General features: G+C 42.3%; 1 protein-coding gene across 1 annotated transcript in view; it reads right to left on the reverse strand.

The window, feature by feature from the left end:
- nos1 (nitric oxide synthase 1 (neuronal)) overlaps positions 1 to 16989 on the reverse strand; it is a 71057-nt gene that overhangs the window by 11014 nt on the left and 43054 nt on the right. The window contains exons 15-23 of the mRNA XM_065250928.2: positions 16485 to 16589; positions 10667 to 10725; positions 9078 to 9194; positions 8473 to 8647; positions 5508 to 5646; positions 4985 to 5063; positions 4701 to 4894; positions 2049 to 2218; positions 1218 to 1428 (exon numbers count right to left, since the gene is read on the reverse strand). Coding sequence (XP_065107000.1) covers positions 1218 to 1428; positions 2049 to 2218; positions 4701 to 4894; positions 4985 to 5063; positions 5508 to 5646; positions 8473 to 8647; positions 9078 to 9194; positions 10667 to 10725; positions 16485 to 16589 — 1249 coding nt within the window. The remainder of the gene's footprint in view (positions 1 to 1217; positions 1429 to 2048; positions 2219 to 4700; positions 4895 to 4984; positions 5064 to 5507; positions 5647 to 8472; positions 8648 to 9077; positions 9195 to 10666; positions 10726 to 16484; positions 16590 to 16989) is intronic.

The following is a 16989-nucleotide window of genomic DNA, read 5'->3' on the forward strand; positions in this document are numbered from 1 at the left end:
CTTCTTACAGAGCCACTCCTTGGTTATCCTGGCTGTGTGCTTCGGGTCATTGTCATGTTGGAAGACCCAGCCTAGACCAATCTTCAATGCTCTAAATGAGGGAAGGAGGTTGCCCAAAATCTCGCAATACATGGCCCTGGTCATCCTCTCCTTAATACAGTGCAGTCGCCTTGTCCCATGTGCAGAAAAACACCCCCAAAGCATGATGCTACCACCCCTATGCTTCACAGTAGGGATTGTGTTCTTGGAATGGTACTCATCATTCTTCTTCCTCCAAACACGTTTAGTGGAATTATGACCAAAAAGTTTTGGTCTCATCTGACCACATGACTTTCTCCCGTGAATCCTCTGGATCATCCAAATGGTCATTGGCAAACTTAAGACGGGCCTGGACATGTGCTGGTTTAAGCAGGGGCACCTTCCGTGCCATGCATGATTTCAAACCATTACGTCTTAGTGTATTACCAACAGTAACCTTGGAAACGGTGGTCCCAGCTCTTTTCAGGTCATTGACCAGCTCCTCCCGTGTAGTTCTGGGCTGATTTCTCACCTTTCTTAGGATCATTGAGACCCCATGAGGTGAGATCTTGCATGGAGATTGACAGTCTTGTTTAGCTTCTTCTATTTTCTAATGATTGCTCCAACAGTGGACCTTTTTTCACCAAGCTGCTTGGCAATTTCCCCGTAGCCTTTTCCAGCCTTGTGGAGGTGTACAATTTTGTCTCTAGTGTCTTTGGGCAGCTCTTTGGTCTTGGCCATGTTAGTAGTTGGATTCTTACTGATTGTATGGGGTGGACAGGTGTCTTTATGCAGCTAACAACCTCAAACAGGTGCATCTAATTTAGGATAATAAATGGAGTGGAGGTGGACATTTTAATGGCAGACTAACAGGTCTTTGAGGGTCAGAATTCTAGCTGATAGACATGTGTTCAAATACTTTACTAATCGATAATGACATTCCTTGACAATGATCTTCATATTCATTTAGGACTCATTCTATCAATTAGTTAAATTAATTAGTTAATTAGTTAATCTGCCAGTTGCATAAATGTAAAGTTATGATTTCGATACCCAGTGAACACACAGCTTGAATGCCCTGTAAGTTGAATTGGATAAAATGCATAAATGTAATGCGTAATGTGATTCTATAATTGAGAATTTAGTCAACTGAGATCCCAAGCATCATAATCCATGAAAAAGCAACTACAGGTTTTTACCTCTGGTGCGGTAGGACACTACAGCCACTGTGAGGTGAATCTCTCCTGGATAAAGGTCTGGAGAGGAGCTGATGGAGTAATATCGTGGCTGTAGGAGGGGGAGTTGCGTCAGAAGAAGGGTGGAGGGGATCTGAAGGGATGGAAACTCCTCAAACACCTCCACTATAGTGGGATTATTACACCACTTCCACTCCTCATACTCTTGCAAACCCTGAGGAGATTAAAGCAGAATAACCGTGTTAATGTTTTCATTTCATTACAATTAAGTTAACATTATATTTTCATATCTAAAAAACATTAAGAGGCGGCGGCAGGGGTCGGGATATTCATATGCCCCGAGGAACTAGACTGAAAGAACTTCCGCATATCAACGTCCATCTCCTCTCATTCATTTCATTACAATCATTTGAACCAGAAAAGATGACTCACTAACTTAGCGGCCATTTTTAGCAACATTGCGAAAAATTGCACCGAGTGTTTCAGTAGGAGGCGATGAAAGGGAAATATTTCCACGTTTCGAGGACAGCTCATGGTGTTGACATCGAGAGGCTTGCGTGAAAGAGAAACAGACATGGGAGGGGGGATAAAAGAGCGAGGGAAGGAAGGGGGTTGATTTTCCACAGTAATAAGTTATCAAACTGAGAAAATTACTGCTGATCGGAGGCGGAAAAGGCAGAGACGCGTGTGGCGATGTGACGCGATCCGTCTCGCATGGGAGAAACGACTGACAGCGGCTTTCTGATCATTATGGCAGCTGATGCAAATAAAAGACTTACATAATGATTATGGAAATGTATAGTATGAAGTGAGCATGCATACATGCTGTCTTACCTTGCTGAGCACCTCAAGTCTTTTTCTTTGTTTCTCATTGGTAGCTAAAGGAGCAAACTGTTGCAGCAGTACAGGACTGGGCGGCGTGGTTATGTCCAAAAAGTATTTGAATGCCTGATGGATGGTACAGGGTGGGATACGAATCTCATCCGTCCAGTTACTGATCATACCTAGAACAAAAGAGAAAAGATGAATGTCAATTTTTTTTGCTGATTGGTAAAGTTAACACTCAACAGACTGTTACCAAACTAACCAGTTCAGAGCCTTTCACGATAAAGCCGATTATAGATACTTTCATAATACTTTGGTACTACAAACCGTAAATGCACTTATTTCTTCTGCCATACGTTAGTTTTGAAAGTGTCTTAAATAAAAATTGCTTTCAGTCTTATGCTGCGTTCACACCAGCCGCAGTAGTGGCGTCAAGTGCGAGTGATTTCAATGTTAAGTCAAAGTAAAGACACGTTGACGCACGTCTGGAGGTCTCACGGCGCGAATGAGGAGTTTAGCGTGGCGTGGTAGACGCGATTCCGCCTCATTCACGCGTGTAGTTAAACGCGCTAGATGAAACATTTGAACTTTGGCGGAAAAACGCACCACATTAACCAATCAGGAGCTTGCTCTTGTAGTGACATGATTACAAGAAGCAAGCAGAGTCGAAGAAGCCTTCCCATGACGCAAAAAGTCTGCATGAATGTCTCGATGACTAGAATTTCATGCGCAGCTTTCACCCGCGAATGAAGCGAGTAAACTCAAAATGTTCAAGCGGCAAACTAGACGCGGTAGACGCGAATTTCACGCCTCAAACGCGTGAACCCATGGTTAGACTGAAATAAATCAATTGTATTTTTTGGATGACCTGTTCTTTTAATCTCCAAGTGTGTAAATGGTGATACAGTTTAAAGAGATTGTTCACACAAAGATGAAATTTCTGTCATTATTTGTTGTTATGTTGTTACAAACACGTAAACAAACTTTCAAACCAGTAAGTTGTTACAAACCTGTAAACAAAATTTCTGTTTCGCTGATCACAATTATCTGTAATCAAGCAGGAAGCAGAGGCACCACTGACATCCATAGTAGGAAAAAATAATCCAATGGAAGTCAATGGTGCCCCAGATCCGCTTGGTTATAACACTGCTTAAAATATGTTCCTTTGTGTGTAGCAGAACAAAGAAATATATAAAAGGTTGAAACAATTTGAGGGTGAAAAAAATGACATAATTTTTCATTTACAGTAGGACAAACCTAAGATTAAACCAATAACAACTGAGTATGCGAATATTACCATTACATCATCGTCAATTTTGAATAATGAACATTCCAATGTCCATCTGAGCTATACAATAGTTATTAAAACCTTAGTATCCTGGTGGAAATTATAGTTACCGTAGTAACTAATAGGTCACATGACTTCAATGACCCTAAAATAGCTCCATGGACTAGGTCACAATGAACCTTGATTCATCATGGTCACCTGAACGCCACATGAACTCAGTGTTCAAAGGAAGATGGCACTCTGTACAGCATCTATAAACATGAGGGTCAAATAAAAATACACTTTGATCGAGGTCTCTATTGGGATTAGAGCATAGGCGGAAATCCCGGGGTCGGGGGGGACAGGACCCCCCTACTTTTTTTTTTACTTTTTTGCAAGTACAATTTTGCCTGTATTATTGGTGTCCCCTTCAAAAATTGTTCTTGAAAAATTTTATGTTTATTGTCCCCCCCAACATTTAGATGAAATGTTCGCCCCTGGATTAGGGGTCTTCTGGAGTCCAAAGAAATGTACCCGACTCGAAATGAATGAACCCAAATCACTTTACAGAAACCCAACACGCATAAATCTTTTATTTTTCAACAAAAAGACCCGACCTGAGACAAACCAGAGAAAATAAAACCTGAGTCCTGCCAATTTTTTTGATCCCGACTGGGCCCGAGTGTAAACGGCACCGACGTGTGTGCAGTCTGCAGCCCAGCACGCACCAGACTGAAAGAAACCCCGGTGACCTCTCAACCAATTTGTCTGCTTCATTTATCTTCATTTATTATCTGAAGACGACACCACTAACCGCTAAAATGTGCATTTAAAATTGATTTATTATTTATTGATGACGTTTTTACAAAATATTAATATAATCACCATCCTTTTATATAATATTATATTTGTTGTTGTTAGTATTATTACTATTATTACTATTAATAATAATCATTATTATTATTTATTATTATTAAGTTATTATTATGGACATTCAAAATATAATTCCTGTAATCATAACAATCCTTAGAATTATTATTGCTACTACTACCATTATTGTACATACTATTATTACATAATATACATATTATAATAATTATTATTACATAAATATGTATTATTATCCGTCTAATTTATAATTTTATTTTATTATAATTTGTATTATTATTATGCTTATTATCATTGCTTCATAACAACACCATCATCACAATTTGGTTTGAGATGACACCTGTGCCACTAAAGATCATTTTAATGTAGATGTTGTTGTTTTATACGATGAAAAATTATTTTGCAAAGCTGTAAAATGACTTAACAAACCATCTTAGTCTCAAATGCTCATAAATGAAAATCATATTGAATGATTGCTTGAATTTTTATGTTTATTTTCATGTTACCCAATGCTGTGTTTCTCTCCTCTAGGAACTCCACCTTCACGATTTGATTGACAGGTGGCGCGTCTTCCAATTTGTCGATAAGAGTCGTGACAAGATCTTCATTGTTGCCAGGGAAGACGCCTAAATGGTCGCCGGGCAAGTATTTCAAGCTCTCGTTGTTGTTGGCGTCAAGTCGAATAAATATGGTCAATCGGCTGATAGACAGAAAGTAAATAAAAAGGCATGATAAAGCATTTTTATAGAGAGAATTAATATCAAATCTGACAATAGGAACTGAAACATACTTAGATTTGGCACTCTGTAGGTTCTGTCTCTGCAGAAATTTGGCCCCGTAAACTTTCTTCTTATGGACGCTGTAGAGCGCTGAATGTGAAAATGAAACTGTTTAAAACGTGCTTAGTGAAAATAGAGCACTTGAAATGCAATTACGCAGCCAAATGAATTTGATTCGCTATAAAGCTGATGATGGAGCTGAGCTCCCATTTCAAGATTATTTTGAGAGCTAAATGCGAAGGCAAAAAGTCTGCGACACAGGAAATGAGACTTGTACACTTTAAATGCTTTGTTTGCACTGACATAAATTGAATAAGCAAGTGTTTACAAGTCTCTTGGCAATGCTAACGCTGCGGTGAGACAAACTGTGTCAACCTAATGAGGCACAAAAATGAAATTCCCTTTAAGAGTCAATTGGTATGCGTCATAAATTTGGATGCAAATAAAAACGCTTTGTCGTTCACTGGGAAAGACTTCAGGAATCGCTTAATTTGATAGAAGCTTATTGGCTTTCTGAAATAATGAGAAATGTACCTTGTGTTAGCGTCGGTGCCTCCGCTGTGTATGTCATCCGGAATTTGCTTTTCTTCCAGCTCCGATCGTTGCTAATGAGGGAATCGTTCGCTTTCTCGATGTTAACGTCATCGCCGACACAGAAAACGTCACATGCAGCCTGGGTCAAACAAAGATTGTGTTAAAAGTTGATGTGAGAATTTAACTAATGGTTTAAGAAAGCCAAACTTATACAACTATTTAGCATGTACGGTATAAGATAAACCATAAGTGCAGAATATAAACACTTATGGCTTATTAAAGTCAGGGTAGGCAGGAATTATCTAAAAAACTTTTTTACAAATTTGTTTAAACTGTCTTTATATACAAATACATAATTAAAATGTAAGTACTCTGAAAAAGAGAGTATAAAACTCAAGTGTCTGTAAACCTCTCACGACTGTTTTAAACACAGCTAATTATTTCCATTCGGGACGAAACAAATGATTAGCTTGCACGAATATCACTCTCTCTCGCGACCATGGCACCACCCGTTGCTATGGGATCTGCCCAGACATGCGCACACCCGATTGATTTGAACGTGCACGAGGCACTCTAGAAAGAGCACAAGCATGGCAGAGAAATTGCATTCAGAACTCCCAGAAAGTGAATTCAGAAGTCACAGTACCTGCATATCCAGTCAGCGAAGGCAAACAAGGCAAAAAGGGAATAAACGAAGCAATCAAACGAGAGTAAATATCACGTGGCTTTTCCTCGAGTCTACGATGTGACGTAGCGGTATTGTCTGCGGAGTGTAGTCCTCATCAGAGTCAACAATGCTTTCATCACGGAAACTCTTCCATGCAAAACACTGGCTTAATAGTGAGTACTAGAAGGCATCCTATCTGTTTATATTCCTACTGATAAAGTTAGGTGTATTATTACATGTGATTGTGACATGATGTTATTACAAGCACCGGGCTCCTTCCTCTCCGCTTGTCTGAGGTAAATCCTTCTCCCAGCAAAGCTGTCGGTGTCTCGCGTTCATGTGTTTTGGGGGCGTGGCTTTAGAAGAAACCCAGAAGGGAGGGGGTGGAGTGCATGGAAAAAATGAGCTGTGTTTAAAACAGTGGTGAGAGGTCTACAGACACTCGATTTTTATACTCTCTTTTTCAGAGTACTTACATTTTACTTATGTATTGATATATAAAGACAGTTTAAACAAATTTGTAAAAAAGTTTTTTTAGATAATTCCTGCCTATCCTGCCTTTAAATATAAGAATATTCTTTAAAGTTAAAGCGATAGTACACCAAAAAAATTATAATTTTGTGATCATTTACACTGCAGAAACCTTTCTTACTTAGTTTTTTTTTTTTTTCAGTAGAAATATCAACAAATTCTTAAATTAAGATGCATTTCTTAATGAGCAAAAGTACCTAAGAAAACAAGTCTAGATGTTAAACAAATTTAAAAAAACATAAAATGTACGAGAATTTGTGCTTAAAAAAAAAATGCCAATAGGGTAAGAATTTTTTTTATTTTTCTTAAATACTTAAGTCAAACATTTTTTTGTTTTGTTTTGTTTTAAGCACAAATTTACTTAAATTGTAGATTTTTTTGTCTAAAAAGTAGACTTATTTTCTTAGGTAATTTTGCTCATCAAGAAAATACATCTTGACTTAAGAATTTGTATATATTTGTACTTAAAACGAGACAAAATATGGAGCCCTAAGGGGACATGGAGCAAAAATTAAATAAAGTTTAGTTTTGCGTGCTCACGTGAAACTATCGCGTGCTCACGTGAAACTACCGCGTCCACACGTGAAACTACCTCGTTTAGTTTCGTAAAACTACCTCGTTTAGTTTCGTAAAACTACCGCGTTTAGTTTGTGAAACTACTGCGTTTAGTTTCATGAAACTACCGCGTTTAGTTTGTGAAACTACCGCGTTTAGTTTGTGAAACTACCGCGTTTAGTTTCGTGAAACTACCGCGTTTAGTTTCGTGAAACTACCGCGTTTAGTTTCGTGAAACTACCGCGTTTAGTTTCGTGAAACTACCGCGTTTAGTTTCGTGAAACTACCGCGTTTAGTTTTTATGTGCGCACACAAAAGTTTCACGTGAACATGCGAACTAAACTTAAAAAAAAATTTGCACATGAAGGTTTCGCGTGAGCACATGAAAGTAAACTATTGATTTTTTTACTTAGGGGCTCGGTACAAAAATACTAAGTAATAAAGTAATTTTTTGCAGTGTACTTACCCTTACGTTGCTACAATCCTGTATACATTTCTTTGTTCTGCTCAACACAAATAAAGATATTTTGAAAAATGTTAATAAACAGATGTGGGGCACTTCCAAAGTATTATTTTTCCTACTATGGAAGATAATGGTACTAAGCTGTGGAGGAGACCTTTGCGAAAAATTACAAATAAGAGACTTTTTGCAAACGCACAAAACTTTTCGCAAGGTAACCTCCACCTCTTCGTACAATGGTGCCCCAGATCTGCTTGATTACAAACATTCTTCAAAATATCATCCTTTCTATTGAGCAGAACAAAGAAATGTATAAGTTTGAAACAACCAGAGGGTGAGTAAATAATGACAACATTTTTATATTTCAGTTAACTATCCCTTTAACTGCAGTAGATAGTGTACTTGATGCACTGATAACAGTCTAGTTTATGTTAAACAAAACATTATATTATGAGTAAAATTTACTAAAAAATTTATATGAACTAGTCAGTTGTTGAGTGACTAACTGACCGTCCCAATTGTCCCAATTTTTGTCAAGTAAACTATGTAATACCTTATTTATTACTTTACTTTATTAAATACTTTATTACGTTACGTCAACAATAAAAGGTCAGGTTTCACATTTTCACTTTTTACAGAGTAGTTATAAGTATAAATCCTCGAGATAAAAAACAAACTTGTCCATAAAAATTTGCAAATGGGAACGACTCGCAACAAAGAGTCTGTATGCCACTGCTCGCTTAGGTCGGTACCTTGAAGACCTTTCTGGCCCACGTTCTGAAAGATTCCTCCTGGCCGCAGAGTTCGTCTCCTTCGCCCATGCGGAGGATTCGTTCCCCACCGAGCTCTTCGAACAACGTGTCCACTGCGTGGGCAAACGCACAGAAGTGTGGGTATGCCCGTGAGCCAAGGCCAAATACTGAGAATCTGCAAAAACAAGCGCGGAAAATACTTGAAACTCACAAACACAAACAAAGAGCACACCGCACGCAGAACCAAACGTATTGAAAGTGTGGTCTGGATCGGACCGCAGGCCAGATGCTATGTGAGCTTTGATCTTAAAAGGATGAAGACTATACAGGCTGAAATTCAAGGACAGAGAAAACGGTTGAAGACAAACAGGTATGCACGGTCATCAACGCGAAGCTCACAAGTCAAATCTGACACGGAGAGGAGAGTCTTCAAGTGTGAAATTTCTTTTGATTGCTTTCGGATGGGATTTCTTTTCACACTGAACTACTTACAGATGGTTGTTTTCTGCCCTTTTTCTGTTCACTTTCGAAGACACTGATGAATTTTAAGTTGAAACACAGCTATACACACATAACACACATTTACACATGAACAAAGATATTACCTGACATTGGCAAGGGGTCCGGTGCTCTCAAAGTTAGCTTTGGGTTCGGGTTCATCGCTGGAAGATTTGCGAGTATCGGAGTACGAAGAGACGCTGTTAAAACGCACCTTGTACGTCCTAAAGAGAGAAAAGGATATTTTCAATATTTTATGATTACCTTGTATGTGTGTACAGGTTGGGCTTTTTGAGGGCCACTTTTTTATAAATGTGACCCTGGACCACGAAACCAGTCATAAGCTGCATGGGTATATTTGTAGCAATAGCTAAAAACACATTGTATGGGTCAAAATTTATTTATGCCCCAAATCATTAAGATATTGAGATCAAGATTTTTTTGTAAATGTACTACCGTAAATATATCAAATATGTATTAATCATTAGTAATATTTGGACAACTTTAAGGGCGATTTTTTAATATTAAATTTTTTTGCACCCTTAGATTCTAGATTTTAAAATAGTTGTTTCTCGACAAAAAATATATATATATAAAGTAATATATATATCCAGGGCTCGAAGCTCCCGTTCCACATCCCAAAGATGCTCTATTGGGTAGAGATCTGGTGACTGTGGGGGCCATTTTAGTACAGTGAACTCATTGTCATGTTCAAGAAACCAATTTGAAATGATTCGAGCTTTGTGACATGGTGCATTATCCTGCTGGAAGTAGCCATCAAAGGATGGGTATATGGTGGTCATAAAGGGATGGACAGGGTCAGAAACAATGCTCAGGTAGGCCGTGGCATTTAAAGGATGCCCAATTGGCCCCAAAGGGCCTAAAGTGTGCCAAGAAAATTTACACCATTACACTCCCAGCCTGCACAGTGGTAACAAGGCATGATGGATCCATGTTCTCATTCTGTTTACGCCAAATTCTGACTCTACCATCTGAATGTCTCAACAGAAATTGAGACTCATCAGACCAGGCAACATTTTTCCAGTCTTCAACTGTCCAATTTTGGTGAGCTTGTGCAAACTGTGGCTATTTTTTCCTATTTGTAGTGGTGATGAGTGGTACCCGGTGGGGTCTTCTGCTGTTGTAACCCATCCGCCTCAATGTTGTGCGTGTTGTGGCTTCACAAATGCTTTGCTGCATACCTCAGTTGTAACGAGTGGTTATTTCAGTCAAAGTTGCTCTTCTATCAGCTTGAATCAGTCGGCCCATTCTCCTCTGACCTCTAGCATCAACAAGGCATTTTCGCCCACAGGACTGCCGCATACTGGATATTTTTCCCTTTTCACAATATTCTTTGTAAACCCTATAAATGGTTGTGCGTGAAAATCCTAGTAACTGAGCAGATTGTGAAATACCGGCCTGTCTGGCACCAACAACCATGCCACGCTCAAAATTGCTTAAATCACCTTTCTTTCCCATTCTGACATTCAGTTTGGAGTTCCGGAGAAACGTGTGTGTGTGTGATTTAAGCATATTGTAAATGGGAAGAGATGCAAGTAATGCGTATATTTGTGTGTGTCTGTTGCATACATGTCAGTTTGTGTAGGTGTCAGCAGAGGACACTGAAAAAAATTAATTATGGGAAAGCAGATGGGTAGGAGGAAGGGTACTCGCTTGCGTCTCAACGCTCACTCACTTTCTGTCCTCCACACTTGTTGTAGGATGTCGCATTTCCATCAGCGCTGCACCAAATTTCTGCAAAGCAGAAAAGTGAGAAAAAGATAAAGAGTTTGTGGACCTTCCCACGCTAGTTTAACATCACAAAATCATTCAGGATTGACATTCAAGCATAAAGCAGCTCTTCTATCGTATGTGTGAAGTCCTTGGGTTGTTAAGTGTCAATAGTTATCTGCTTTAGAGGAACAAAATAATTATTTAAACCCATGCTCATAAATATGTAACATATAACTTTCTTTCCTTCTTTTCTTTTAAACGCAATACCAGCTTCTAAAGCTATATTCATGCCGAGAATAAAGTATAATTAAATAAAGGAAGACTAGAAAAGAGGTTTAAAATGTATTTCCTCTAAAACTCTTAAACCATTTTTGGATTCACTTAATTAAAAAACTTTTTAAAAGTATCAACAGAGTAAAAAAGGTTCCCTTTCAATACGGTTCACTTCGCATTGCGTCAGTTAGCTGACGCTATGGGGGGGGAAACTCCTGTTTACTCCGTGACTGAAGCCTATTGGTTAACGTCTGTACAAAGTACAGACCAATGACGTTTGAACCCGCGCGCGGGAGGAACGCGTCCCTATATAAGCGCGGTTCAATCGTCAGGAGCTCATTATTTTCTCCTTCAGCGCGAACCTCTCGCTGCTCCGAAGAAAAGAAGAAGCCTTACCTCGCCGTTGACAAAAGCCCTGCAGCGGAGTCCAGGCCTAGCGTCTTCCCCTGCCGTTTTCCGGCTGAGAACCGAAGATAGCAGAGTCCAGGTCTAGCGTCTTCCCCTGCCGCTTTCCGGCCGAGAACCGAAGATAGCCTTCGCTTGCCGTGGTACGAGCCCTGTGCAGCGGACACGCCTGACGAGGTCTCCCCTGCGGCCGCCCGGTAAGATCAATATTTTTAATATAAAGCTATAAGCTAAAAGAGCAGGCGCTGTTGTAATAGCGTCCAGCACAGCGGCTCGGTGAGCCTCTCTGCTATGAATTTCCTCCGAGCGCGTTACCGGTCTGGCACCTCCCACGCCGGGACCGCGCTTATGCTTTGGTTGTCTTATCCATGTTTCGTGCTCCCCCTGCTGTTCCTCTCTCGCCGGGATGAACACACGGCGAGCCATGAGACTAGATGGATGCATAGACAAGCACACACGGACTAACCCCCCCTGTGTTCTGTCACACCGCAACCGTTCATGCTTACAGAGTCCCTTCGCTCCTCTCAAATTCAGTGGCGAGATCTCTGGCACATATATTAATCCCCCGAGTGCATCGTGTGATACCGTCACGACGCATGGCTGTTCTGTCTGTGTTGCTGCTCCCCTCTGCCGTTCCTCTCTTGTTGAGATGAACAAGCGGGGAACCGTAGACCTGGATAGATGCATACGACAAGCAAACACGGGCGGTCTGCCCCTGTCTCTGTCATAGCACAGCCACTCGTGCTCCACGCTCGCGGAGTCCCTCGCTCCTTTCCCCACAGTGGTGAGGTCTCTTAACGGCTTAGCTAGCACGCGGTATTACGGCTCGCTGCCTCTAAATGCAGCTGTCCAGTGTTCAACGATTACAGAGCTTCATGCCCCTCCCCTCTGGAGCGGCGCGATCTCATTCGTCTGCTCGATAGGGCCGATTCGCCGCTATTGGAGCACCAAGAACACTCATTATAAGAGAGCTTCATGCCCCTCCCCTCCTGGAGCGGCACGATCTCATTCGTCTGCTCGATAAGGCGGACACGCCTCTATTGGAGCGCTAAAACACTTATTATAGAGCTTTACTGGCCTGAGACGATCTCACTTCAGATAGCTCATTCTTCGTCTGCCTGGTAATTTCTCTCTGGTTTAGACGGAATCAGAGGCAGAACAAATTTGTTTATAATATACTGAGGCCCGAATACCTCCCTTTATTCAGTCCCGTCCTATATCAGTGCGCTGAATATTGGTACATTCTTATATATATACCCGGTTTTTCTGCCCTTTTAATAAACGGCAAAACCGCGGGCCTCACGGCAGACTTCCTCTCTGCGATGGGTTCAGTCTGACATTAAACCACCTAGACATACTGCTCTGCTCCGTGAGCCGTTCGGTCACCGTCACTACTGAGGCTTGTGCACCTGAACGGCTGAGCTCTGGTCTCCGCAGCACAGCTGCATCATCAGAGAACGAAACTGTCTGGGAGAAAAGGGGTTATGTCGCGCCTCGGCTGGACCGCCCTGAAATGTTTTCTGTGTGCTGTTTATCCAAACATACTGTGTAATACTGTCGGCTATGCGACCTCACTATAGTGGCGAACGGTATTTAATTCCTCTAAAAAGAGTAATTTCCGTGCTTACTATACTGTGTTTTGACACCCACGGTTGTACGGTGTCTCTAAACACTTTATCGCCTTACTGACAAGCAATCAGTAATACGCACACACGGCCCGCTGTCCATAATTCTATCGTCGCTAGCCGAAAAAACCCCGGTTTGGCCATATACTGTGTATTGACACCCCACGACTGTACGGTGTCTCTAACACCTTTCTGCCAAATTCGCTCGCAGCCCACCTCAGTTTCTCCGCTACGATGCTGATGGCGCAAACGAGCACGGTCTTACGGCTGTTATTCTCTCTTCCTAGAGGAAGGACAGCCTCAGACTTTTGCATGGCTCCAAGCGTTTGAATCGCGCCCTCTCCGGACGGCCACTCAAAGGCTTACAGCCAAGCGGTTTATGACGTTTTTCGGCCATATAGCTGATTTATATTAGCGGATCCGAAGACGCTCACACCTCCGCTCCAATACTCCGAGATATTAAGGGTAATATCAACCTCAAGTGAGCTTGCTACCCGCCACAATAAGTTTCAAAGCTTAAAGCGCGCGCACAGTCAGACGCGCGCGGCATCTCGTTTAAGACGGGCACACGTACCCCTCTAACGAGCCTCAGAAAGCTGAATATCGTGGCATTCTGTTCATAAGTCCACTTCAGTTTGACTAAGCAAAGGTCCCGCCCCGAGCTGACGGCCGGGAAGCTTGCTTAAGTTACACACGGCTGCATGAAGTGCTGTCATTACGAGCTAGCCCAGCATTTGCTGTGGGTTGAACACGCTTTACGACGGCAATCAGCCTTCGGCGCGTGGAACGCCGTTTGTCTCATATAAATCACCTTGTACTGTGAATACGGTACATTAAGAGGATGATTTAGCACTGCAGCACTCTCGACCGTGTTATTGTGATAATGCGGTCGGGCAATCTACGGTGGTTTCATTATTTACCGAACCAAACTGAGATCTCGCCCCCTGAACAAGCTGACGAGTCATCTCCTTTATAAACTCATTGCATCGCTTTATAAGCTATGTTCAATCAGAGTGATACGCATCTCATGCTTAAACTACCAATATTAACCCATTACGATGGGCGTGCGGAGATGGCATCCGTGGGACACGACCTACATTACGTGCCTTATGACACATTGACACAAGCTGCTAGGACCCCTTTCACGAGGCGTCCTTATGCAAAGTCTGATCCATTCTGTCTAGTGACATTTGAAAGTCAAAACCCCCGGCGAATCGCCGGTGGAACACTTTTCTCCTCACTACAGAGGCACGGCGGCTCTCTCCCCTACCTATATCTATGTGGCCGTGATAACAGCGAACCACGCTTTTACGACCGACCATTCATTTAATTCACAAGCCTGTCATCTCTCAGATGCGGACGGCGGCGGTAACAGCGAACCATGCTTTTACGGCTGGCCATTCACTTTATTCATAAGCCTGTCATTTCTCAGATGCGGACGGTGCCCGAGGCACAGCGCTCTGGAACTGTCCAAGGTCCTGTATGACACATACGTCTGACGTACATCAGACGATCAGCTGTTTATCTGCGTCACAGATCACTCACTAGAGCACCTGTCAATACAGGCTATTTATGGATCGTTGACGTTATCACCTCCCGTGACAATTATGCTCACTTGTCTTAGAGCATGGGCATGGTCTTAGAGGTTTCTCATTTGACAATTGTGACACGGCCGGCTGGTCCCCGCCGTCCACGTTGTCAGTTTACAGCTTCGACATCCCTGCTTCGCGCACTACTGAGGTTTGTTGCATTAAAAGGTGCGCCCATTAGCTCACCTGTATGCACGATATGGTTTTTAATTATATGCGTCCACCGTGCGCTTAGAGAAGCTCACATGTACACGCTATAACATTTTGGTATACAATAAGATGCGCTTGGGAAAGCTCACCTGTATACACAGCTGTGTTATGCTTTGTGACACATACATTGTTGTTCATCTGTGTACGTTCACGGTGCGTTGGGTGCCCACCGTTACGTTCATCAATCATATCTGTACACATTCACGGCGCGTTGTGTGCACTGATTTATCTATACGCATTCACGGTGCACTGAAGAGTTCACCCGTGTGCGCACAATTTATTATCAGAACACATGACGGCGCGCTCGAGAATCTTGCCGGCCTGTGCATTATAACACTCTGATTCATCTATATGCATTCACGATGTATTCAAGTGTTCACCTGTGCCCGTGCAATTTATAGTCAATACACATTTACGGCGCGCTTGGAAAGCTCACCGATCTGTGCACTATAATACTACCTATATGCATCCCGATGCGCTCGAGGGTGCACCTGGGTTCACACTATTGTGGTATCTGTATAATCCCACGCTACGAACCGTTCTGCCGCATATTATAGTCAGATCGGCCGTTCGTGAGCTTCGCAGATCACTCACTACGTATGTCTGTTGCTAACAGTGGTTATTTAGATGGATCGTTGAAACCATCGCACTGGCTCACGCCCCTCTATGAGCTATGTCCTATATAGAGCCCACTCTGTGCGAGTTTGGCTTCTTCATGAACTTGGTCTACAGGGGTATCTATATCTATATTTAATATCTGCTACGCGGCCGGCTGGTCTTCGCCGTCTACGTTGTCAGATTGTACAGCTTAGACGTCCCTGCCCTACGAGCGCAGTTTCTCTCGGCTCAATCATGCACGCTCATGCGTTTTATGTGTACACCACGGTGCGCTCAGCGAGCTCACCAACGTGACTCTGAATTTACTTATCTCGCACAGCCGCGGCGCGTACCTAGCCGTCTTGTGCTGTTATGTGCCCCCGGTGCGCTTAAAACCCCACCGTGTGCGCGTCAACAATTTATATGGTGCTTACACATTTGCTTTAAAGCTGTGAATATGCCGGGTATAGGGCCACACGCAGTGTCTCTCCGGTAAGGCACTTCAGTACGTTGTGTATGCACGGCGTGATGGGATTACGTTCCCCCATAGCGTCAGCTAACTGACGCAATGCGAAGTGAACCGTATTGAAAGGGAACGCTTAGGTTACTCACGTAACCCCGGTTCCCTGAAATAACGGGAACGAAGCATTGCGTCTCTTGCCGTGCTACAAACGTCTACGCAGCGAGTGTTATTCGGCTGCGCGCTTCAGTCGAATAATAATGAGCTCCTGACGATTGAACCGCGCTTATATAGGGACGCGTTCCTCCCGCGCGCGGGTTCAAACGTCATTGGTCTGTACTTTGTACAGACGTTAACCAATAGGCTTCAGTCACGGAGTAAACAGGAGTTTCCCCCCCCATAGCGTCAGCTAACTGACGCAATGCTTCGTTCCCGTTATTTCAGGGAACCGGGGTTACGTGAGTAACCTAAGCGTTTCTTACAGGGTCAGATGTAATACAATCTAGAAGGATATGTTTAATGGACAATGGATTCTGACAGGGTGAACATTTTGGATGATTTTCTCCTGAGAGTAAAAATTGATGTGTCATTTCTGCTAACATAACTTAAACAGCACCTCACCTCTCCATTTTCAGGTGGATCGCCGTTGCCGAACGTACTGGTTACCACTAACACAAGGGTCTCGTGTTCAAGATCAACAGTGTCGTATTCATCCATAGACATCACCTGGAGGAAAGTACACTTTATGTGACACACAAAATACTTTATATGATATGTTGATCTTACAAAGATATTTAAGGGATTGTTAGCACAAGAACAAAAACCACACAATGTGCATTAGGATGGAAGGCACGTTATCTCTTGATCCTGTTGCAATGCCGAAAGGGGCGTAACATTAATGAAAACATCGTACGACGCCTAACGAGCAACTAATTCATCGCAATACAATTAACAAAAAAGATGCATCACCCTCGGGACAAACAGAGAGAAAAGAGAGACAAAAGTATCATATTAGCATCATCTGCATTTAAATCACGCAGCAACGAGAATGCACGATCAAGATTGATTATCCGCACCAATAAAAAAAAACCGTTATGCATTATAACTGCTGCCCCTGGGCTAAAGA

The sequence above is a fragment of the Paramisgurnus dabryanus genome, chromosome 5 (genome assembly GCF_030506205.2).
Source record: "Paramisgurnus dabryanus chromosome 5, PD_genome_1.1, whole genome shotgun sequence".
NCBI classification, from domain to species: domain Eukaryota; kingdom Metazoa; phylum Chordata; class Actinopteri; order Cypriniformes; family Cobitidae; genus Paramisgurnus; species Paramisgurnus dabryanus.